Source organism: Podarcis tiliguerta (genome assembly GCF_965153285.1).
Source record: "Podarcis tiliguerta genome assembly, chromosome: 4".
Taxonomy (NCBI): domain Eukaryota; kingdom Metazoa; phylum Chordata; class Lepidosauria; order Squamata; family Lacertidae; genus Podarcis; species Podarcis tiliguerta.
The window spans coordinates 54,533,416-54,557,133 of record NC_139537.1 but is presented as its reverse complement, the minus strand read 5'-3'; the positions used below and the strand labels follow the sequence as shown (position 1 = coordinate 54,557,133).

General features: G+C 42.5%; 1 protein-coding gene and 1 long non-coding RNA gene across 2 annotated transcripts in view; one reads left to right on the top strand and one right to left on the bottom strand.

Annotated features, from left to right (window-relative positions):
* Window positions 1-6,826, top strand: part of LOC310676082 — an 11,237-nt gene extending 4,411 nt beyond the window's left edge. The window contains exon 2 of the long non-coding RNA XR_014510396.1: window positions 3,161-6,826. This is a non-coding gene — a long non-coding RNA (uncharacterized lncRNA). The remainder of the gene's footprint in view (window positions 1-3,160) is intronic.
* On the bottom strand, window positions 3,962-23,718 carry RRP1B (ribosomal RNA processing 1B). Its single transcript, XM_083437322.1, has 16 exons — window positions 23,445-23,718; window positions 22,956-23,038; window positions 22,275-22,332; window positions 20,594-20,679; window positions 19,985-20,046; window positions 17,833-17,962; window positions 16,989-17,053; window positions 16,329-16,492; window positions 15,768-15,859; window positions 14,956-15,053; window positions 14,751-14,770; window positions 13,643-13,768; window positions 11,030-11,745; window positions 9,827-9,961; window positions 9,045-9,111; window positions 3,962-7,261 (listed from the first exon to the last, which is right to left on the bottom strand). Exons 1-16 carry the CDS (start codon window positions 23,590-23,592, stop codon window positions 7,068-7,070), a joined length of 2,244 nt encoding a protein of 747 aa, XP_083293448.1. The 5' UTR covers window positions 23,593-23,718; the 3' UTR covers window positions 3,962-7,067.

The following is a 23,718-nucleotide window of genomic DNA, read 5'->3' as shown; positions in this document are numbered from 1 at the left end:
TATACTTTTATTTTCCCCACCACCTTGTATGTTTGAGTTGGTATGTTTAACTATGCATTTTTTCCTATTTAAATCCTAAAATGTTAACATTCGGTTTTGATCTCAAAGAGTCTCAAAAGACATGGCTAACTCAAGTCTGATGAGCTTGTAGTTTGCATGCCATAAACATAATTTAGACGCAATCCCAAATAATACTGCATGTGCCAAACTATTGGGGTGGATTTGTTGGGCTTATTTTATAATATTCTTACTGAAAATTACGGGGGGGGGGGGAGGGACACTTGATTTCACAGACTTGGGTGCTTAATTACATTTAAATGGAAAAACACAGCATTTTTCTCACCTTATTAATCCTGAAACTTTGATATATTTGCTACCATGTTTTCAAACTTTGTTCTGTCAACAAACTAGCTAAAAACGTCTCCCCAAAAGGAAAGTTGGGACTTTTTAGTATTTTAAAAAGAGCATGTGACTTGTATGTTACTGTTTCTGGCCTTAAAGCACCACTCATTTATGAAAACAAGGCAAATAAACCATAGATCAGCCTTCCCAAACAGATCCTCAAGATGTGCTGGACTACAGCTCCCATCAACCTTAACTATGCTGGCTGGGCTGATGGTAATTGTAGTGCAAAACATCTGGAAGGCATCAGAATGGTGAATGCTGCCACAGACAATCTCTATAAACTATCAAAAGCTGTTTTCTTCATTTGGGGTGTTCCAGCTTGTATTTTATCAGTCCACTGTCCATATACATTAAAAAAAAATACCGGTACCCCAAAAAAATAACAACAGAGCTTTCTGGCTCTTAAAACGTGCCTTTATGCCTTCAGGTAGGGAAGACTTCAGTTAGGAAACAACCTGTGTCAGGCATTCTCAGCTTTAGAAACTGTTTATTATTTTTGTTGTTGTTGCTTTGGCTGCCTTTACAGTAGTACCTCGGGTTAAGAACTTAAATTCGTTCTGGAGATCTGTTCTTAACCTGAAACTGTTCTTAACCTGAGACACCACTTTAGCTAATGGGGCCTCCCGCTGCCGCTGCACGATTTCTGTTCTCATCCTGAAGCAAAGTTCTTAACCCGAGCTACTATTTCTGGGTTAGCGGAGTCTGTAACCTGAAGCATCTGTAACCTGAAGCATCTGTAACCTGAGGTACCACTGTATATGGGCACATTTTATACTGGGATGGGAATCACTTTCTCCAGCTGTTACTGCAGCGAAGCTGATGGCCTTGAATAGCCAAGGGAGATACAATTTTGTCTGGTAGAGCAGATTTATGACATTTCAGTAATGGATACAAGGGGCCATTTTGAAGGTTACAGACTGAAGGTCACTATGGTTTGGTGAGAATATATATTCAGCACACCCTGCATTCCCACGTATCTAAATTTAATCTGCTTCCAACCCCACCCCTGTAACATCATTCATTACCACTTAGCAGTCATGTAAAGGATTGTCTTTTATTGTATAGTATCCTAGCCCCATAAGACTATAATGAAGGCCACCTATTTCAGGAAGCACGACTCTAGATTTTTTAAAACACAATGTTTTGGCAATAGGATCTAGACTCAATCACTGTTGGCTACACCACATGCATAAAGAACTTTTAAAAGAATAAATTTACAAGAGAGACCAAGGCTGGAACAGTCCTAGATGCTCAGAATTATAAAAGCTTACCGCAGGCAGAGATTGTTTGTATTACTCAAATATGCTGTGGAGCTTTAATGGAGGTTGGGGGGTGGGGAGAAGTCTGTTAATGGAATTGTCATTTCAGTTCATGAACTGCATAGTAAAGCCAAGTTATGCATGACAATGGAAATCTTCAAAGGTTCTTATTGCTGGGCTTATCCCATCCCATATAAATCAAGAGCTTTATAGTAAATAACAGTGGACCGGCCATTGAAAATTTCTACCTTGCTATTGCTGTTTTGCATTGTTTGGATAATATTGTAGTTTGCTACTACAAAGTGGAGGCAGGGAACCTTACTCCTGTGAAGAGCCAATGAACACAGAAGCCAGTGGGTGGGGGCATTTCTGATGGTGCCCAGAAGCCGAATGTCTGGCAGAGTTTGCAGCTCTGCATAGTTCTCTCCATCTCCGCCTCTTCTCCATCCCCCCTCCACCCATTCAATTCACCCTCTGTTTAAAACCTTGTCTTATGAGGCAATAATTGATATTTTTATTTATTTATTTATGTACATATTTTTTAGCCGATTTTGCACCCCACCTCACCTGTGCCCCTGGCGGGGGCCCACCTCACCACCCCCTAATTATGGGCCTGCTTGGAAGGGTTACCTCCTCCCATGTGAACCTACCCATCCTTTAAAGATCTGCTACTATACAGTGGTGGAGGAACCCTCTACGGCACCTGGGGCGGGGCCGCCCATACGGACTGTGCGTGAGAGCGGCACCCATACGGACTGCACGCGCCCTTGGCTTCTCTACAGCTGAGGGGAGGCAGGGGCCATCTTGTCACCGCCCCCTCCGCCCCCCACTTCATACGCCCCTGCTACTATAGCATTTGTATGTGTGAGCGCAACTGCTTCTGAGGAAAAGTGGGTGGCAGCACATGACAGGGCTTTTTCTGTGGTAGGGCCCAATTTGTGGCACTCCCTGCTTCAGGAGGTTACCTTCTGTTCTCCACTTGTGTTTTACTGGTTGTTGAAGGCATTTCTTTTTAAGCATCCCTTTGATTTCTGCTGTTGCTTAACTTGATTTATCATTAGCTCTGGCTCTCTTGCTTTTCTGGTGCTGCTTTTAGTTTTGTGTACGTGTCTATCTTTGTTTATTCCTTGTATAAACTCATTTTTGTAGGGACAACGAGAAAAAAGTTTTTCTATAAATAAACACAGAAGTACAAGCAGGGGAAATGTGGTGTGGTTCTTCTGGCACACTTATACATGTAAAGATCGTGGGCTTTTTTTACAGAGTGCCAAGACTTCCCAAGATTTTTCGTGCCACTGAGCAGGTGCCTGTATTAGTCATCTGCACTCCATGACTTGGTTTGTATATATCAGTGAGCCAAAAGCCTGTAGTTCTTGGGGAAGGGGCACTACCACACTATCCAGGCCTAAACCATAGTTGAGCTTACTGGGTTGAACCCAGGTTCATGTTTCATCTTGCTTCACAAGCTATAACCAAGCTTTGTTCTTGTTTTACAGCTTGTTTGCCTGGAGCAAAAGAAACAAGGCCTATTTCAGACGACATGCTAAGCCAAACCATGTCTTAGTCTTGGGTAGCACAGCAGCAGCAGGACCAGGAACGTGGCTGTGATTTGCAGTGAGTGATACTGGCTTAGTGGTATACATGTGAGCTGGAGGTGGTGGCAGGGGGGCTTCCTTAAACTGCTCCACTGAGGGGTGGGCAGGCGCACGGCTGCCTGCGCACCAGTTGAGTAGTTTGAGGAAGTCCCCCACAAGCCAGAGGGGGACCTCTTGATCAGCTATGGGGCGAGCGAGAGGCTGATTAAGCCCCCGTACCGTTCTTGCTTGCACAAGCCAGAGTGGTACAGGATAGGACTGGGCAATATCAGTACATCACAATATTTGGCTGTTGATATACCACAATGTTAAAAACCAGGTATCGCCCAGCCCTAGTGATCACATGGAGAAGATTGGGCTGCTGACACCATCCCTGTTGCTGTCATACCTCACTTCCTGACCTCTGCCTGTGGAACTAGTAGTCTAATGGAACTTTATTAGTATTGGCAGTTTTGCTGCCCTAGACTCCTTTGGAAGAAGGTAGGGCATATAAATTTAATGACTGAATAAATACGGCTACCTGCAACAAAATAATGTAAATAAAATGCAACAGTGCTCTTTCAAAGCCAAGTTTAAGTGGCCCATTTTCATGGATCTGGAGTTATTGAGATGTATATGCTGCAGAATGGAAAAATAAAAATTGCTCCTACAACTGGAGGGAACAAAAAAGTCAAAGGACGATGCTGTTCAACTCACAAAAGCTTGATAAAAAATGTTTTTATTCCTAAAATATTTTAAATACAAAGCTTTAAACACAAACCATTTTAAACAGTGTTCTGCTTCATTTAAGCCAGTTTAATTACAAAACCGAGTGAATATTCTTTTAAAAATAAGATCTTTGCAAATTCTGCTTTTTAACAGGACTAGTTATAACTCATAGTAATCCTAGATATTTTTAGAATGCACCCATGAACAGACAAACTGGTTTGAAAGCTGAGACTCCTGCTTTTTGTAGTCTTATCAACAACAGGACATCATTTTTATTTTCACCTTGTGTTTAGATATGTAATTGTAAATTAAAACATCACATATTGTATCATTCATTGAAATTAACATCTTGGGATGAAATTCTCAGGAAACATGGAAGAACAGGAAAATGTATACTACACATGCATGTTTACAAGCCACCCCCCCATCAGAAATCAACCATTAAATTTGAATATCCATCATTCCGAAAGACCCAACAACACTCACATTACCTTAACATTCATCAAGACGTGTTGCTGGTCTTGTCAGGGCCAGCCTCATGAACGAGGGGGCCCTTGGTAAACTCTAGTGAGCCTACGTCTCTGCCAGTGGTCCCTGATAGGCTTGACTACCAGCAGCATGGTCTAGCCACCATTTTAAATCTCCCACAATGCCTTGAGCTAATGCTATATCAGGGGCATTGTGGGGAATTTAAAGGGTGGCTAGACCCTGTTGTCTAGTGCTGCTTGCAATACCAGTCTGAGGGGGTGGGGGGAAGCATAAAGAGAGCCCTTGGGCAAGTATCAATGGTGAAGCCTTGCTTGGGCCCCCACTACTACTTCTGAATGATACTGACCCTGACTTTTGTCCTGCAACAGCCTTGGTAACTGTCAGGGTACTGCCATCGGAACAGGGTAGGGAAGCAGAGGGGCAGTTGGGTTACAGGGAACCTCCGAAAATCTTGCGAAGCAGTTCCTCTTCCTGTGGTGAGGAAAGTCACACCTCCAGCGGGGAAGAGGGGAAGGGACCAGAGGATGCTGCTGGGAGCCTCAGCACCGCTCCTGGCCAAGCAGGCCAGGAGGGAAGCACGCCCCTTCCATCGCCCACCCTGCGCAGAGGTGTAAAATGCAAAGAAGGAAGGAAAAGGCTGGGGGTGACAAAGCTCTTATCTTGGGGGAGGTCCTGGAAACAACCACTCCCGGATTCTGCTAGCAACTGAGGCAGACATGAACTTGTGGCTCTGCCCTGTAAATAGTTTTGCACCAAAATAAAACCTGTAAAAGACAGGTCTGAGTCCTGACTGATTACTCATGAGCAACCACCACTGCCATCTGACAGTAACAGAACCATCTTTTGACTGTTGGGGCAACCACAAAGCCCTGAGGTTCAGAGCATTAAAGAAACTCTTCTCCAATCTCTTTACAGTTCCATCTTTCTAGCTGGAGAATTATAACATCTCCAACATAAGAATGAACATACAACTATTGCTGTCCATATTCTTGTACGAAAGTAAATCACTGGCTTATTTTGGTTCCACTTCCCCACTATCTTATCACAACAAGTAGTTTTCCAACACAGTGCCCCACATTTGTTGCTTTTTTAATATTAAACTCCATTTAAAGAACCAATATTAATACTTCTATTTAAGATGTATGCCTTCCGTTATAGTTTGCTAATTGACCATATACAACACAAGATACAAGACATCTCCAAAACTCAAGCATGTCTGTCTTAACCAAGTCACATCACAGTATTTAAAACTGCAAGGAGATAAAGCAACCACCAAGCACGCTCAGAACAACACCACAAGCCACAGACGGGGACAGTAACACAGCACAACACATGAGACATGTGAAACAGTCAGTAAGAGTATTATTAGCTTGAAACTTTATTAGCACTGTGGAGAGATAGTAATTGAAGTGACTGCCCATTTATTCTGAAGCTGGAGTACAAAGAATATTACCACAAAGATCTCTTCATCAAAATAAAAAATGACCCACATGACCCAGTGTCAATGTCCACAATGTTTCCTGGGCTATGTCTTCGTGCTATGCTACATTTGAGAAAAGGGGATTGAGAGTCTAAAACTTGCAGTAAATAAATTATCTGGTACAAATTTTTTTATCGTTTTCCACAGAAATCAACAGGAGAATGGAGATAGGCACCATCATGTTAGCACACTGTAAGATGAACATCATTAAAACTTACACTGCAGATTAAAAATATGGCCTTGCTTTCAAAGCCACCTTACTATCCAAAGCATCTTTACCCTGTGTCAAAAGGCATTAAGGCTTTCAGATATAAATAAAGGCCATACTAATCTAGCTCCTTTTAATGAAGGGAGGATAATAATTAAGACCTAGTCTTTATCCATGGGCCCAGGGATAAGAACATTATAAAAATGCAAAAATTTACAAAACACACACAAACACACACCATACCTTCTTACACAAAAAGGAGAAGCAAATCTGAAGTAGCCCACAATGCTATTTCAAGTGCTTAGGAAATATGTGTCAACTGGAATACTTGGGCTATAGACAATAATGAGATGTGTGTTGGCAGCAGGCTACCCAACTGAGGTGCAAGCGGTTGTTCCACAGAAGTAGTTCACCTCAACACAGATATTCCATTTCTAATCTATACCCTTTGGTAGGAAGATAAGAGAAAATAGCTTGAAAGGGAAAGAAGGAAAAGCAGAACAGGAAGCATGTGAGAGGGGTTGTGTACTTCTTAACTCCCATGGAATTAAGCCAATAAATGCCAAAAACCTCTTCACTAGGAAAAACAAGAACCAATGATTAAAAGAGCGCAAGCAACAACAGTTTAGAACAAATCTGTACACATTCATTCACAATGTGATAAGGTTATTTCAAAAATAAAATAAAAGATGGGCCTCCATAATTGGAACCCTAAGGTCATGTGCCATTACCTTTCTTTTAACAGCATACACAAAACAGTCTCAATGTACAGCCAAATAGGTGCTTATTACAGTTGACAGCACCAAGGGTCACACAATGTATACTATCCCATTAACTTGAAAAGGAAGATTCCCAAAATACCTCCAGAAGCAACTGGTTATACTGGACTGTTCTGTACAAAAACTGCTCCTCTCCTTATCGGCTTAGAAGAAGTCAATAGCAGTTGGTCTTTTCTTAGTTGGCATTAAAAGGGATTTCTTCATTTGAGGTGTTGCTTCTGCAGAAGAGCTGGCAGGGGACTTCAGCACACCGTGAGATGGTTTTTGCTCAGGATTGAAAGCAACCCGGGAGGCTCCCTCTGGGGTGACCAGGATACTTTTGTCTGTCGTCTTAAATTCTGCCAAAGGAAAGATTAAAAAGCAAAAACTTGAGTATTGCATCATATTGTTATCAAGCATGTGCAAACATTTCGATGGTTGCTAGAGCTGTTTGTGCACAGAAGGAATCCAGAGAGATTCTGGGGGAACAAATGGAACACTGCAGACCAAAAGTATTCTATACTTATTACCAAAGAGCCTGTCTGCTTCGGTACGCCAGACCACATGTGTCAACTGGGCCTGACCTAAAGGTCTGTCTGGTCCAACATCCTGTTTCCCACAATGGCAAAACAAGAGGCCTATGGGATGCTCGTAACAGGACATAAGACCAAGAATACTATTCTCTTAATCATGTTCCCCAGCAACTACTGTTCAGAGGCATGGTGTTTCTGATACGCAGGGAATATATAGCCATTAATGACTATTAGCTGTTGATGTGCTCAGGGACAGAGTTCATATGGGGGGCAAAATCTCCTTTTCAGCCCAGATGGTGGTGAATCCAATGAGAGGTTTGTTCCCACCTCAGTGGTGTCACAGACAACAGCTTCTTCCCTCTTCTTCCATAAACCTGTTTGACAATTGTACAGTCGTACCTTGGAAGTCAAACGGAATCCGTCCCGGAAGCCTGTTCGACTTCCAAAACGTTCGAAAACCAAAGTGTGGCTTCTGAAGGACTGCAGGAAACTCCTGCAGCCAATCAGAAGCCGCAGAAGCCCCGTTGGACGTTCGGGTTCCCAAGAACATTCACAAACCAGAACACTCACTTCTGGGTTTGCGCTGTTCGGGAGCCAAGGTATGACTGTACTAGATTACTTGTGCCCTAAGGGCTGGTGGAGAGGCCCTTCTCTTTGTCAAACCTATAGTGGATACAAGATAAGTTACAATGAAAGAGAAGAGCCTTCTTGCTGGCTGCAGGTAGGCTATGGCGTACCTCAACTTGGGGTGTTCATTTGAACCCCTCCCACACACTGATTGGGGAAAACACTTGCTTTTTGCTTCCCAGGCTGATGTTTTACACATGGCGAAATCGGTTTGGGGCTTTTAACTGTGATACCTCCTCATTTTTATACTGGTTTGTTTTATATTGTTAAAGGAATGTTGTGTTTTAATGGTTGCACACTGCTCTGTGTGGTACAAAAGGCAGTGCTAAAGAGCTGTGTATAAATCACAATGAGGCACATTTTTGGTAGTTGATTAAGACATTAGATATGGATTTTGTCTTTGTTTCAATATTAAATGCATTTAACCTTTGGACAGAATGCATCAGTCAACAATTCCTGTGTGCCTGCATTTTGCAACCCTCATGCTTGTTAAGCTATAAACATGTAATCTTATCTAACCCTAAAAGTGATTAGCCAGCCAGTATGTTTTGCTATGTCTGTTTTGAGTTAACAGTAGGATGTAAATCCAGCATCTCCTTGAAGCTCCTCCAGATGTTTTGGGGAAAGGGAAGTAAGATATGGGATTGGAATGTCTCTAGCTACTACTGAAGGCCTGATGGCTAAGGCAACTGGGTTAAAGTGTGATAGTTGAGGCCAAATGGCTTGGGGCACCCAAGGTAAATATTGGGAAGTTGACCACGGAATGGAGCCATGCATGCCATTTTCCTCTTGGTTCTGTGTTTTATTTAAAAGATGTTCCTTCACCTGGGCAATAAACAGCTGTCGTAGAAGTAAATTCTTACCACAATTACATGCACGGGCAACATTTAGCAACTGCTATTTAAAACTGCATCAAACCTTCCATTGTTTTACCTGCCTGTTTTCAGAGAAGCAACAAGGTCTGAAGTCATTTTGAACTTACCAGCAGTCATGTTTTTACTCAGTCCAAAGGTGACCTTTTTGGAGTTGGAAGATTGCAGCTTGCTTAACTACAAAGAGATATTAAAATGGCAGATAAACTTGTGTTTTTGGACCAGTTAAACCCTTCCCTTTATTAAAACACTTTTTGTGTCTCTCTGATATCTGAAGTGCTTCCCAAAAACACAGTTAATCATCATCATCATCGGTAGTTTAGTTTCTGAAAGACTGAAATATTTGCAGTTTTGTGCAGTATAAAATATTCACTTAAGTTCTAGTGTGTTTTGTACAGGAAAACATTTTAATATATAAATACAATTCCTACTGAATATACTTTGCAGACACCTAGGTGTGACCAATAGTCTTTGGGGAAAAGCTCCCATTAGTGCCAGTGGGATATTTTTCCCTAATTGCAATTGCAGTATGGGATCCCAATAATTACCACCCCTCACTGCAAGCTGATGCTATGTGCCTGAAAAAAATATTAAAAATCTGCTCCTCAAATACAAATACACAGTTAATGTGATTACATGCAGTTTGGCTCGCAGAGATGAGAAATTCTGAAAATTCTATGCCTAAAGTTTGTTAGGAGATAGCAAGCATGGCATGCAAGCCTCCAAAATTTTCACGCAAGGGAGCATGTCAGGTCTTTCCTCACACAACCGCTCTCCACACCTCTGGCATGTGGTCCCTGAAAGGTTGCCCTGAAGGGAATGTGGCGCTTGCGCTGCAATGGGCTCCCTGCCCCTGCTTTAGCTGCAAATTATAGCACCTTTGTCACTATACCTGCATGGGGGAAATGCTGCCTTTAGCTTTTCTAAAGAACACTGGCTTTGGTAGAGTTGTCTTTTCAAATTTCACAAAATCATTTCCAGTCTTTGCCTTCTTGTTCCTTAGCAGCACAGCAGCGCCACCTGTTTCCTGCAGGGAGAGAAAAGAGCAGCAGAGATCAATTAGCAGAGTCTGGACACAGTAATATGATGCCGAACAGCACCAGGGGCCTTGGTGGAAATGGTCCGGCAAGAGCGCTGGACTAGCGCCTGCTGATGCACCTGCACCCAGCTGAGCCAACTGCTTCTCCTCTCCTTCCTGGTAAGCAGCAGTGGCTCAGTCCCTGCTCCATCTCACTACTATTGTATTAAATGGGGATGTGTTGAATGTAAAAAAAGGCTGAGCCAGAGCAGTGTCTCATGCGCTGAGGGGCTATTTATGAGGGGCCTTTTGCAGGCAACGTAGGAGGCACTAGGTCTACTGGTGCTCACAGGAACCTTGTTAGCAAACCATGGGCATACAACATAAGTCTATATACACTGCAAAATGTCCATAACTTCCACTCCTTTTTGTACAGCTAGATCACATATCGCCCCCAACCATTAAGACCACAAACATCAGACATGCACTGAAACTGCATGACTTCATCTGGAAATACAAGAGGATGTTCGCATTAGTACGAGAAAATCCATTAAACTGGCCAACAGCAATCAGGTGTATAGAATTTAAATAATCTCATGGAAATACAGGTAGTGAGGCCTTTGCTTGTCTAATCTTGAACTGTCAAAGCTTTCACTTCTTAGTTTCAGAAAATAGATTTTAAAAAACAACAACACATGGGATTTGGGGATTGATTTTCTTCTTTAGCTTCTATCTGGTCACCTGTTTTACTAGTAAAACCACCCATTATATACATTCTCTCCAAATAGAAGCAGAACGATCTGTGTTGGAAACATAGCTGTCAACTTTTCCCTTTTCTTGTGAGGAATCCTATTCGGAATAAGGGTATTTCCCTTAAAAAAATGGAAACGTTGAAAGCTATAGCTGTTTGAGGCAAAAGTACACAGATCTGTACACAGATCTGGTGCTACCTGTACAGCAGAACATCAGAAAATGCAGCCCAATAAAATATTTATTGTGGCCAGAGAGTCCTCTGCAACCTGCTCCCCAAGCTGAGGTGGAACCAGACATTGCAAGTTGCAGGACAGACCTACTTACACTGCTTTTGCTCTTTTTGTTTTCAACTTCAGTTACAGCTTCTTCCATGGAACTTAGGACTTCCTTGATTTTCTTTTTCTTTTTCAAGCTGATTATTTTCTGCTTGGAACCCCTAATCTTGACCAAATTTTGTTTTTTCCTCAATTTAACTTTTCGGAGCACTGTGCATCCAGATTCTGCCAAGTTTTCCTTTTTGGGCTGCTCAACAGACTCTTCAGAAAAACTGCTCCCAGATATCACGCCAGTCTCTGCTTTCCGTTTCTTCTTAATTGCTTTGCTACCACAGGCTACTGCAGCACAGTGGCTGGGATCTTCCTCGGTACTTATATGAGCATGTCCATTTTGATGGGTGAATTCTATAGGGACTTTCCGCAGGCGGCCATTTTTCTTCTTGGGCTGTTTCTTTATGCTGTTTACCAAACAAGTCAAGGTCTCCAGCACAGAATCACCACTGATACCTACAGCGGCTGAAGAATCCATTTCACTGACCTCCATGTTTAAAGACTTCTTTGGTCTTTTCTTACTATTTAATGATTCACTGTCCTGGTTTGGCTCTTTGGATCCTTCCTCAGGGACCAGTCCCTTCTCATTACATTCAGCAGCTATACCAAAGTCAACCATCTGGCTGGACTTCCTCTTTCGCTTCTTCTTTTTCTTCTGTGGCCCTGGGCTCTCCTCCTCTTCCTCAATACCATTTTTTATGTTTCTAGCACAAACTGTAAAGAAAAAATAAATAAGCTTTTAAATTCAAAGAAGAGGCTGTCGAGCAGCAGCCTATCTCTCTTCCTGGGAAGGGGGCTCTACACCTGAAGAAAGAGTTGGTGGCCCCGTCTCCTGGGGCGAGTGATTAGTAATCGAGGAATGGATACTACTATTAGACCCAGCTTCTGCGTGTCCCAGAGGTACTGCTCTAGTCACTGTTGGAAAACAGAATGCGAAAGAAGATGAGCCACTGATTTGTCCACAACAGGGCAGCTGCTATACTATTACTATACAGTATTTGTTGTTAACAGAGCTGATGAGAACAACTACAGTACCACCTCGGTTTTCGAATCCCTCCGTAGTCAAATGTTTCGGAACTAGAATGCCGAAAAACCGGATGTAAGTGCCTTGGTTTTCTAACGCACCTTGGATGTAGAACAGGAAACATGGCTTCCTTACTGAGGCTTCTGCTTTCATTTTCGAACGTTTCGGAACTCAAATGGACTTCCGGAATGGATTACTTTTGAAAATCGAGGTACCACTGTATTGTCATTGATTTTCATGTTAGATATTTTAATAAGCCCTGTTCAGATAACCGCCCGCCCCCCCAGGATTTGGATCACATTGAGGGGAAGATCAGAGCCACACTCACCAGCTCTGTTCCTATGCCCTCATTACCATGTGTGCGTATGGTGGGGGGGGGAGAAGGTGTGTGTGAATTAAGGAGTCAGTTCTATGTATGCAGGCTTCCTGCATGATTTAGAATGCTAATTGCTTCAAATCTTCTGCACCTCAATGTGTGGAAGGTTGGCAGGAACAGGACCTGAAAAGGCAGAATACTAGGTATATGTACCCACTCTCCTCGACATATGGCTGCTGTAAATTGTGTTAGGGGAGAGTGTCTAAACAAGGTTACGTTCATGCAGAAAGGCCTAAATGTTCAGGCTTTCCCTGGCAATTAACATTAGTTCCAGCCACCCTCTGTTAATTTACTTTCAGTTTAATTGAACAGAGACGTTACAGCAATCAAAACGATACGCACACAAAAATGTAAAATATACACACATATATCTAAGAAAAAGACAAAAGTTACAAATAAAGAGATGAAAAGAAATACAAAATAGCACTGTCTGCCGTTTCACAGGAGAGACAGGAGAATTTGGCTGAGTCCCATTTCAAAATGTCCAGAGTCTGGAGGGAAAAAGCTGACCAGCCTATTGATTCAACACTGCGAGCACAGCATGCAGAAATCCTATTGAGAGTGCTTGATTTTGTAACACAATCAAGACTTCCCAAGTCTTCTGTCGTCATCTTGTATTTTTGATTATTATCTGTGGCCTTTGCTTTGTCTAAGATATGATTTCAATATATTTCTGAACTCTGTAAACTGCTTTAGGATTTTTACTCGCCAGGGGTATATAAATGCTTTTAAATACACAAACAAAACTTGAGGCCACTGCAAAGCTTCCACTCCCTTCCGGCTAATACTCCAACAGCAACAGCTATTTCTAATTTCCAGCGGAGACAATTTATTATCATAGTGAAGTTCAGTTAGAGTTGGGCAGTTACTTAAAGAAAGTAAAACAAAAGACGCTTAAAAGTGCAATCCTACAACAAGGCCCTGGCTTCATCTCCAGGTGTTTTCCTCCTAGTGGCACAACAATAAAACTGCTAGCACATTTGCAAAGCTAAGCAGGGTCCAGAATTGTTTCAAATTGGATGGGGGACCATGTATTGGGATTCCAGCATTGCAGGGTGTTGGACTAGATAACCTTCAGAGTCCCTTCCAACTCTACCATTCTATGATTCTACATGGAAGTCCTTCTGAGTTCCATAGGGTTTACCCTCCCAGCAAAGTTTGTATGGGATTGCAGGCTAAGTTAGGATATTACATACTGGTAACAACCTCACCTTCTTTTTCTGGTTGTGTTTTATCCAAGGGTTTGCCAGATTTCCTTTTCCACTTCCTCCTGCTGAAGGTATCATCATCTTCATCTGTAGAAACGTCTTCAGGGAAGTCATCCTGTGGAAAGGTCCCTGAAGTGAGAGAACACTGGAGTGAGAGTTTCCCCCAAGCAAATAGTGGCTCAGAGGTCCTTCACCCACACAACACTCTCTTTTCTCTACCTATACTTTAGTCCAGCCACCACCAACTTGGTGGCCTCCAGATGTTGTCAGACTGCACCTCCCATCAGCCCCAATCAGCATCTGGAGTCAACCAGACTGGTGACAGCTGTTCTGGTGTGTATCTTTCTCCATTATCTTAAATGCCAAGCAGAACAAACTGTTCATTCAAAGAGAAGGGAACCTTATCACACCTCCCCAAAGGCAGGAACGGGCAACCTTTGGGGCTTATCTAACAGTGGCTACATGATGGTAACTGGCAGGGCTGAAGCAAAGATTGGGTGGGCACCCCTTCCCCCTCTTTCTGCCACCCTCTTCCTTTAAGTCAGCCCCTTCCACTCACACCCCAATCCATTCCTCCTTTATTTACCACCCACTTGCAATTGAGCAGAGAGCCGCATGTGGTTATGAGGCTGCAGGCTCTCTATACTTCTTTAAGAGCAGGGATGGGGAATGTGTGGTCTTCAGCCCCCATCATCCCAAGGAGGATGAGAGTTGGTGTCCAACACTTGGAGGGCCACAGGTCCCCCTACCCCTGCTTTAGAGCGTCATGCGATACAGGACACAGTTATAGCTAGCTAAGTTCTACTCATTAAGATAAACAGACCAAAGTTAGTCCCATCCATTTATTTCAATGGGTCAGCTCCAAGTGTGACTAATGTTAGGATACAACCAATTTTCCAATAGGTTATGATGGAGGTTGGACTAGATGACCCTCATGATCCCTTCCAACTCTATAATTCTATAAGAGGTGATATAAATGTCCCCAAAAGAAGCCCTTTCAGGTGCACATAAGATATCTGTTGCAAATTTAAAATGACTGTATTTTCTTTCCTGTGCTACTGTACAATTCTTCATGGAAACGAAACAGTAGCAGATGTTCTTGAAGCCTCACCTTCTGCAAGATTTTGGAACCTGAAAAATAAGTGGAAAGGAATTATGTTGTCTCAGTTACACCCAAAAAGGAAGAGCTGACAGGCACTATGGGGAAGCAAAAGATAAAAGGGCAGGGTGTTGGGACTCCAGAAAGTGAAAGGAAAGAGAGGATAATCAGGCAAGTCAGCACAATCAGAAAGAACATTTATTACATAGGAACTTACTTTTTCACCACTTTGTACAGACACTTTCTGTTATAAGCAGGTGTGTTTTTTCTGCTGGCCAATTCAAACAGTGTGTCGCCAACAGTTTTATAATCAAACTGTAAACATAAAAGAGGAAGGCATTACAGCAACACAGATCAGCTGCATTCAATCATTTAGCGCAGAACCACTTAAGACACTAATTTACTGATTTTGTACTTACTCCAAATTGGAAAACCCCAATGGCAGGCATAGGCAAACTCGGCCTTCCAGATTTTTTGAGACCACGATTCCCATCGTCGCTGACCACTGGTCCTGTTGGCTAGGGATTATGGGAGTTGTAGTCCCAAAACATCTGGAGGGCCGCCTTTGCCTATGCCTGCCCAGTGGAGCATCTCTGTCCAGCTCTGTCCCTGTGCTTCTTCCCCACCAGTCCAAGTACACTCATTCTCTCAGCCATGCTCCTTCACATCCTCAGGCCTTTGGTTACTGATCCTACAGCTGTCAGGCCTCACTTTCATAAATCCCAATAGGAACCACACTTCAGGAATTCTTGTGAGTCCAGCACTCACAAAACTACACAACATTCACTTGTGTTTCAGGTCCTGCACTTCGAGAACCAGCAATTTGATCTACATTTAAATCAAGCAAGACAATAAAAATGGTCTTCTACCAGTTTTCAAAGGAAAAAAGTTCATTAGGCTAGTTAAATATTGTTTGTGAGAGCTTTTCATTTATAAGAGAGCAGCCATCGAACTTAATCAGATTTAACAAGCCAATCCCTAGTGCTCAGACCCTACAGAAATTAGTATGTTGTCAAACTCAATACCCACCTGGAGAACAGGCCCAATGTTATCATCTGCATCTTCTAAAAGGTTGTCTGGTGCCTCTGAATCTAGGGAATGTTTGCTTGGCAAGTCTGTGCCTGCAGGATAAAAGCAACACATTTTACAGAGCACCAAATGTGAAATCCATAACAGCCTTCACTAAGGTCAGTGAAGCTGCCATCAACATAAAGGAGAGATGCTTTATGCAAGCTGTTAGATGTTGCACACCAGCACCTTAAGGACAATGTGTGTGCACGCACACACAATCTCCCTTTACCCTCAGTGGAAGGACACATGTGTCATGTTAAAACAGTGGCCAGAAAAGTGGGGAAATTTGAAAAGGAGACAGAGTAATAAGCTTTGCACACATAGGGTTCTAGGTTCAATCCCTGGTATCTCTAGGTGGGGCTAGGAAAGAGCGCTCCCACAGGTGGCACGCACATGCTCCCATGAGCTCACTTTTACTAGTAAGCAGATGGCTGCATTCTGAGTTGAAGTTTTCAAAGCAGAAGACATGACAGGAATCCATTCTAGACGTTCCAGTTATTACTGTGGCCAGGCTCATACCTTTGAAGACTGGCTCGTTCTCTCCTTCATTACTTTCATCTTCTTCCGATAAGTCATCATCGCTCCCTGCTTTCAGTTCTTTCATTAAATCTTCTATAGCAAACGGGGACTGATCAACAATGGTTTCAAAGATGCCACGGATTATGACTTGCAGCAAAAGATGACTGAACCATTAAGGGGGAAGGGGGAAAAAAAAGGAGCATCACAAAAGCATTCCATTTTATGGACCCTCTTTCCAATCTATCAAAAACTAACCCATGAAAATTGAAAAAATTGTATGCCATTTGCAAAGAGTAAATAAAAGAACTACCAATAAGTCAATCACATAGATTGTGAATCAGAAGCTGCTGTCTTTGGATTCGCCCAGGGTTTTCTTCAATATCACCATAGTAGCACCCGATGATCAGGAACTAGCTTTTTTATCATCAGTACAAAAGAAACTCATGCAGTTCCCATAGCTACACACTTTCATTTCAAGGCACACAAAAGAAAGCTTTGCTTCACAAACTGAACATTTCACTATCTCGCTTCTTCTGTTTTAATTATGCTCTGCGAGTCTATCCAGATGTTATCTACTATTTAAGAAGAACGCCCCCCCCCCGACAACCCTTTAACCTCAGAGTCAATACAAGTAGCAAAACATAGAAATATATAACATACTCCTTGGTCTTGGCAACGATTTTGCAGAATGGTTCTATAAATTTGAGATTCTGGTCTGCAGTGAGCTGCAAAAAAATAAAATACATGGTTAGTTCAACATCAACCTATTCCAATTCTACTCAAAGAGATGGGAAATTTCCCATTCTGAATATTCCCACGGTTCCCTGAAAAGAACTAGGACTCAGGGGGAAGGAAGCATTTTACAGTTGGGGTAAATATATCATAGAAGATAAGCTCTCTCTTGCCAAACAGATACTAACACAGGCTGGCTAAAACCAATACGATAGCCTACAGCAATAGAAATACAAGGAGGAAATATATTTTATTTCTAAATATATATTTATGAATTACTGTGTAACCAACTAAAATGCTGTCAGGATTTGACATGATGTATTATCCTATCATCTGTTAAGGTTGTCATTATTATGGATTATTTTGTTTCCTTTTGATATAGCCTGACCAATTTCAAAAAGATGGAAACACATATCACGATGATATTACTGACACCCCTTTGTAATGTCAGATGGGAAGCATTATATAAAGTCTAGTTATTTCCACTGTATTTAAGGAAGACATTTTACATTTTAGGTAACATAAAAAGTTGAGCAAATCTGCAATTCACAAGTTGCTCCATGGTGAGGATATGCTTTTTTTATTACATAGTGCTACAACAACAACAATCAATTAGATAGTGTGCCCAACCTAAGCAAATAGTAAATACACAGAGTAAACTTGACTTTAATATCCTTGCTAGGCGAAGACATTAACAGCACTCGTTTTAAGCATATATTTTAGGGAGACTTGCTAGATTGCACAGCAATACACAGAGAAGTTTGTTTCCTACCTCTTTAGAACCAACTTTAGCCAATTCTTCCAGATAGATGTCAATAAAATGCAATTTTATCCCAACAGGAGCCTTGCTGTCTGGGTGAATAACCTCCTTCATTAGCAGGTTCAGAAATGGCTCAGTAAAACTGGATGAAAAGCGGGGCGGGGAGAAAATAAAGCATGGTCCATTCATCTGTGTAACGTCATATGACATTGCATCAGTTCCAAAAGAGTGGCCACTGCTTTTGAAACAAAACAATCTGATCCACTGAAATAGAGCAACAGCGTGAATCAGATATTTTCTTCTCTAAGTGATTTACCAGGGTGAGAGTTCCAGCAAGTTTACCCTCTCCCAACAAATCCTTTGATGAAAGCTTGTTTTAATACCTTAACATATAAAAAACTGTGTGATGTCAGTAATACGCAATTTAAAATTGCAGAGATATTCTAGAATTTTGCACTAAGCCCCTAAACCAGTGTTTCCCAAATGTGGGTCTCCAGCTTTTGGGACTACAACTCCCATCATCCCTAGCTAGTGGGACCAGAAGTTAGGGTTGATGGGAACTGTAGTCCCCAAAACAGCTGGAACCCCAAGTTTGGGAAACACAGCTCTAAACTTTTGTTTGTATCCAATGCAGTATAAAGGTTTCCAGCTTGTGCAACAGGACTGCCCCACATCACCCACAATCTGCTCTGAAGGGTTCGGGGGAACCCCACAACAGATTTAGGGGGCATGGTGGGAGCAGAGGTGTCCCACTGAACCCTTATGCCAATGGGACACTTATGTTACGAATGCCAGCATGGTTGCTCAAGAGCGAACAGGCAAGACTCCCACTGGTCTTTTCAAGGCTTTATTATCTGTCCAAAACATTCACAATGCAGAACGTCTCAATTCCATGTCTGCTCAGTCGCTAGCAGAATCTGGGAGTGGGGGGTCCTTAAACTCTCCCCAGCAGAGCAGTCTTTTGACCCCCATCCTACGTCTCCCCTCTCTGCGCAGAGAGGGCGTGGGCAAAGGGGGACCTGTCTCCCCCCCGCTTTGCTCCGGCTCAGTGATCTTTGGCGGCGCCCTGAAACCCAACTGCCCTTCCACCTCCCGCCTCTGAGCTGATGGCAGTTCCCTGACAACTTACTTATAGCAATTCACTGGATATAAGATGGTAGGACTTCAAAATCCAAAATTTTCAGTGGCCATTAATTATTTTGGTCAAGCAAATATGTACATTGGCATAATTTGCACAGCTGACACAACTTGCACAGGATTCATGGGAATCTCAGCTAAGCAATGCAGATTTTCTATAGATTGGAAATAGATACAATACAGATTTTAACTATTAAACAATTCCTAACTTTTCTCATGGTGCAATTAATCTACTGAACCTCTACTCAAACCTTTATTTTCTTCTAGGAATACAATCTGGTATTTCTAGTGGATTGCATTGAGGCCTTTTTAACAAATAGGCCATGTGCCTCTTTTTTCTTCAGCAACAGAATTTATTGTGTGCATAGTAGGCAGGATGCAAGTGTGTGGGAGAAAATAATAGCAGAACCACTGAAATTTAATTATAAGAACATTTTTTTTATTATTGTATTGCTACTTTATACAGCACTTTATATAGGTCTAACTCTATGGATGTTTACTTAGGAATAATCCCCAGTGAAGTATTCTTACTATTGCTATTCAATTTATGGCCGTAGTACAAGTTTTTACACTGCTGTTAATATATGTCTACCCGGAAATATGTCACATATGTGTTCAATTTATCTTAGAATTGCTGCTTGGAATACAAAAACAGTTTTGCAGAAAAATATGTATAAAGGAAGTGAGCACAATATGAGCTTTTGGGATGAGGCCCATTACGTCAGCCTGGATAGCTCAGCTGGTTACAGCTTAGTGCCAAAAATGCCCAGGTTATAGGTTTGATCCCCATATGGGACAGCTACATATTCCTGCATTACAGGGGGCTGGACTAGATGATCCTCAGGGTCCCTTCCAACTCCACAATTCTATGCTTCTATAATGCTTATCAGGGATTGTGAAAGAAAAATTATTGGTAACTCATCAATAGATTTAGAGTGAGCAAGAGTAGTTTTAGTCTCTCTCTCTCTCTCTCTCTCTCACACACACACACACGTGTGCACACACACTCCCCAGAGGCGCCACCTACCTTTCATTCCATCCATTTCTTTTCAGTACTTCAAAGGACTGTCTCAGCACCATGCGGATCAACTAGGTTAGAAAAAGATACATCCCATCATGTTTCAATTGATAGGAAATCATCACTTTGTTGACAAACATCTTAACCATCCATGCAACCTTATACATGTCTATAAGATCTACTGTTTCGATTCGGCTTTACCCTCAAACCAGCACTTATAGGATTATAGCCAATTTTCCTGTTTTTGCAAGAACGTAACTTCACATATAGAAATGTAAAGTCTTCTCTTGATGCTAAATGGATTACGGAAGTATGGTGGGACTGCAGAACTCATGCAAGGTTTCTCCATAACACCAAAATCCCCCAGCACACAACAGTAAAGATTAAACATGACAAGTTCACGTCTCCCCACTCTGGTTTAAAAATGTGAATTCTAACTTTACGTTTGAAGAGTTCTCTATCTATTCCCATTGCTGAATCTTACTTGTGTTGTGTTGTGTTCATTCATTATGCTACTACCTAATTTTATGAAACAGTGCAATCCAAAAATTGGAAGATTTTTCACCCCACCCCACTGATTATGCCCCTTTAAAATACAGTTTAAGAAACAGCTTTTACCATGTAAAATTTATCTAAGCGCAGGTTGTCTATTCCATTCCACTCACGGTTCATGGTCTGCCAGAAAGTCTGAATGAACAAATGCCCTGCAGTGAAATAAATAGAAGCAGCTTTAAAGTTCCATACAAGCTGTGTTAGTTCAAAACATTTTCACTACACCTTTTATAAATGTAGAGGGGAAATATAAAGCTGAAGCTTGCAGTTTAAAAGAAATAGGAGTACTGTAAGGTGGGGAATGCATAAGAGGTGAAAAAAAATATGTGCAATGTGATAAAAGTGGATAATTTCTCTCTCTCATAATACAAAAAGTGAGACCACCCAATGAAGCGGAATGTTAGACGATTCAGCAGAGACAAAAGATAGTACTTCTTCACATAATGTGTACTAGACAGATGGCTTCATCATCTATCTACCCAAGTTGGTCATTGCAGTTTGCAGAAGAGATTTTCCTACAAGTTCCAAAGATTTCAGAAGCTTGCTCCACAGTAATGCAGGCTTTTAGTGTGTTTTGTGGAACAGCATTCCTGTAGCAATATGACAGGTGCCCACTATTTGCACTTTCCAGAAACAATTGAAGACAACTTTGTTATGACACTTTCCCAGCAGGGTGAATAGGCATCTGTCACTGGTGTCTGTTTTGCATTTATTTTTATCCACTATTTTCTGTATTGTTTTAAACTGTTTTTATTGCATTCTTTACAGCACCTTAAAATTTATACAGAAAATGATAAATAAACAAACAAATAGTAGCTACTGTAGAACTGTTTTCACAAGATGTAATGACAACCACCAACTCAGATGGCTTGAAAAGAGGATTTATTATCAATTCATGAAAGATAAGGCTACAAATGCCCCCTAGCCATAATGGCTGGTTATGCTGCCTCTAGTGTTAGAGGCAGTATGTTGCTGAATACAAGTTCCTGGGATTCATAAGTGGGGAGAGCACTTCTGCAGTCAGGCCCTAGTTATAGGCTTCTCAGAGGATCTGGCTGGCCACTGTGAGAGCAGGATGCTGGACTAGATGTGGCCAGCAGGATTCTATCTATTTTCACATGTGAAGGACAATTAAGACAACTCCAAATGTGAACAATGGTCTGTTCTCAATAAGTGAAGGAAGCACAAAGCCATCAGTGTGCTGCTGAAGCAAAAAACCTGAAGGGGTTGGCAAGGATCTGAAAGTCATCAAATCCAACCCACTCCCCAAGGCCTAATTTTCCAAGATTTATCCAGAGGGAGCTGACATTTTATTCTCCCAACAGAAACATACACAGGACCTATTCACATGTTATTCCAGTTACCTCAGAACTGCTCAGTACAGATGGAGAGAATGTCTGACCTAGCATTCCACAGGTTTCAGCTGAATTCTATGGTTAAGTATAGCTGCCCGCATTGATGAGTTCTACAGGAGTTTTGATGATGAGTAAGAATTTCACCTTGTGACCAATAGAGCCTCTTATATGTAATAAGGTATGCAATTCTGCAGCAAACAGTGGCTGCCCAAACACTGCCCTCAAAAAATAATAATCATGGGCTATTCATGTGGTTTTCATAGAAAATGAAGACACAATGCTTCAGGACATCAATTCTTTTTTAATATACTAATAAGCAGAACAAACAAACTTGGCTGGAAACCCCTGAACATATAATAAAAGTAAAAACTAAAAAAATAAAAATAACTTACAAGCATCTATATTCTCTATTACATGGGTAAGTTGTGCTATATTGTTCGATAACTCCTCCTAAAAATGAAAGGAATTTTTTTAGTATACAACGTTCCAAGAGTAGATTCCATTTTTCCTTTTCAGAAACTACCCCCTCACTCCCAAACACGGAAACTGTTCTCTAAACTCCCCCAAACAAAGAAAAGATTATTTGAGAATTTGACCAATAAGGTCAAACTATATTATCACAGTTGGTCTGAAATAGTAGACAAACGAAGAACCTTACCCAAAACAGGGTGGACATTTCAACGCAGAATTTGGTCAGAGACAGACCTACAACAGTCTTCTGTGCTACCTGTACAGTAGCAGACATGTCTCCAAATTTCAACCACTGACTATTTACTTACCACACTCCTCACCCTGTACAATTGTCTTTCATGTTATTACGGGGACAAAAAAATCACCTCCAAATTCCAACTGAACATTGGGTATTTTGTTACCCCCATATACTGTAACATGCCAGAGGGGGAAAATATATGAATAAAAGCATAAACAACGTCAGTGCATAATGAAGAAGGGGCACAGTGTCCCCTCCAGCCATTACACTGTGCTCCCGAGGGTGGAGCAGGCAAGGTCCACAGACAACTGCTCCATTCATAGGCAATATCACGGCAATACATCCTTACACAGATTGTACATACCTGAAGCAGGGGTTTATCCTGCATCCACATGCAGTAGAAGAGTCCTTTCCATATTTTCAGCCATTCTTCCTGGCTAAAGGTACCTGGAGCAACAGAAGTAAACTGCGTATTAGAGAAAAGGAGGCAAGTTTCCCCAGCCTGTCCTACAAAAGCCCCTACCCCTAGAGATAACGGGAGCCCATTTGCCCATGAAGAGCGGCGCCTCCCCTTCAACCGTACCATGACTCCACACTCGCTTATCCCACCGACCCTCAGTAGTTCACACGGTACCTGAGAAGCAGAGCCCGGTTGCAAGCACCTCACGTCCCGGCGGCCATGTGCCCGCTCAACCCCACGCCCGCCTTTCCCTCCTCAGTCCTGTCGCTGCTTCGGGCGGCTGCTCTTCTGCCCCACGCGCTGCCCTCTCCGCCGCTCCAGCAACCCGGGGCGCCCGGCTGCTCTGCCCCACCAGCGCCACGTGCTTCCCCCGCATCCCTTCCCCGCTCTTACTCGCCGGGCTCCGAGTCCGGAGAGCGAGGTAGCCGCGCAGCTTCTTCAGCGCCCGGTCCCGAATTCGCTTCTCGTTGGCGGCCAGCCTCTGTGCGAACTGAACCTCCGGAGGCTGCGCGGCGGCGGCGGCGGCGGCGGCGGGAGCCATGACACCCCCACCAGCCCAGCTCGCCGGAGAAAGAGAGAAAGGTAACGCGCCGCCCTACGTGGGCCGAGCCCGGGCAGCCTCCCCGACGCCTGCGGATGACGTCAACAGCCGCTGCTCCGTCGCAGA

Excerpts from the sequence above, each read along its gene's own strand:
- RRP1B (XM_083437322.1), bottom strand. The coding sequence starts at position 23,592 with ATGGCTCCCGCCGCCGCCGCCGCCGCCGCCGCGCAGCCTCCGGAGGTT. Across the intron at positions 23,039-23,444 it reads CCGGACTCGGAGCCCGGCGA|GTACCTTTAGCCAGGAAGAA; the intron begins GTAAGAGCGGGG and ends CTGTTGCTCCAG. Across the intron at positions 22,333-22,955 it reads AGGATAAACCCCTGCTTCAG|GAGGAGTTATCGAACAATAT; the intron begins GTATGTACAATC and ends TTTCATTTTTAG.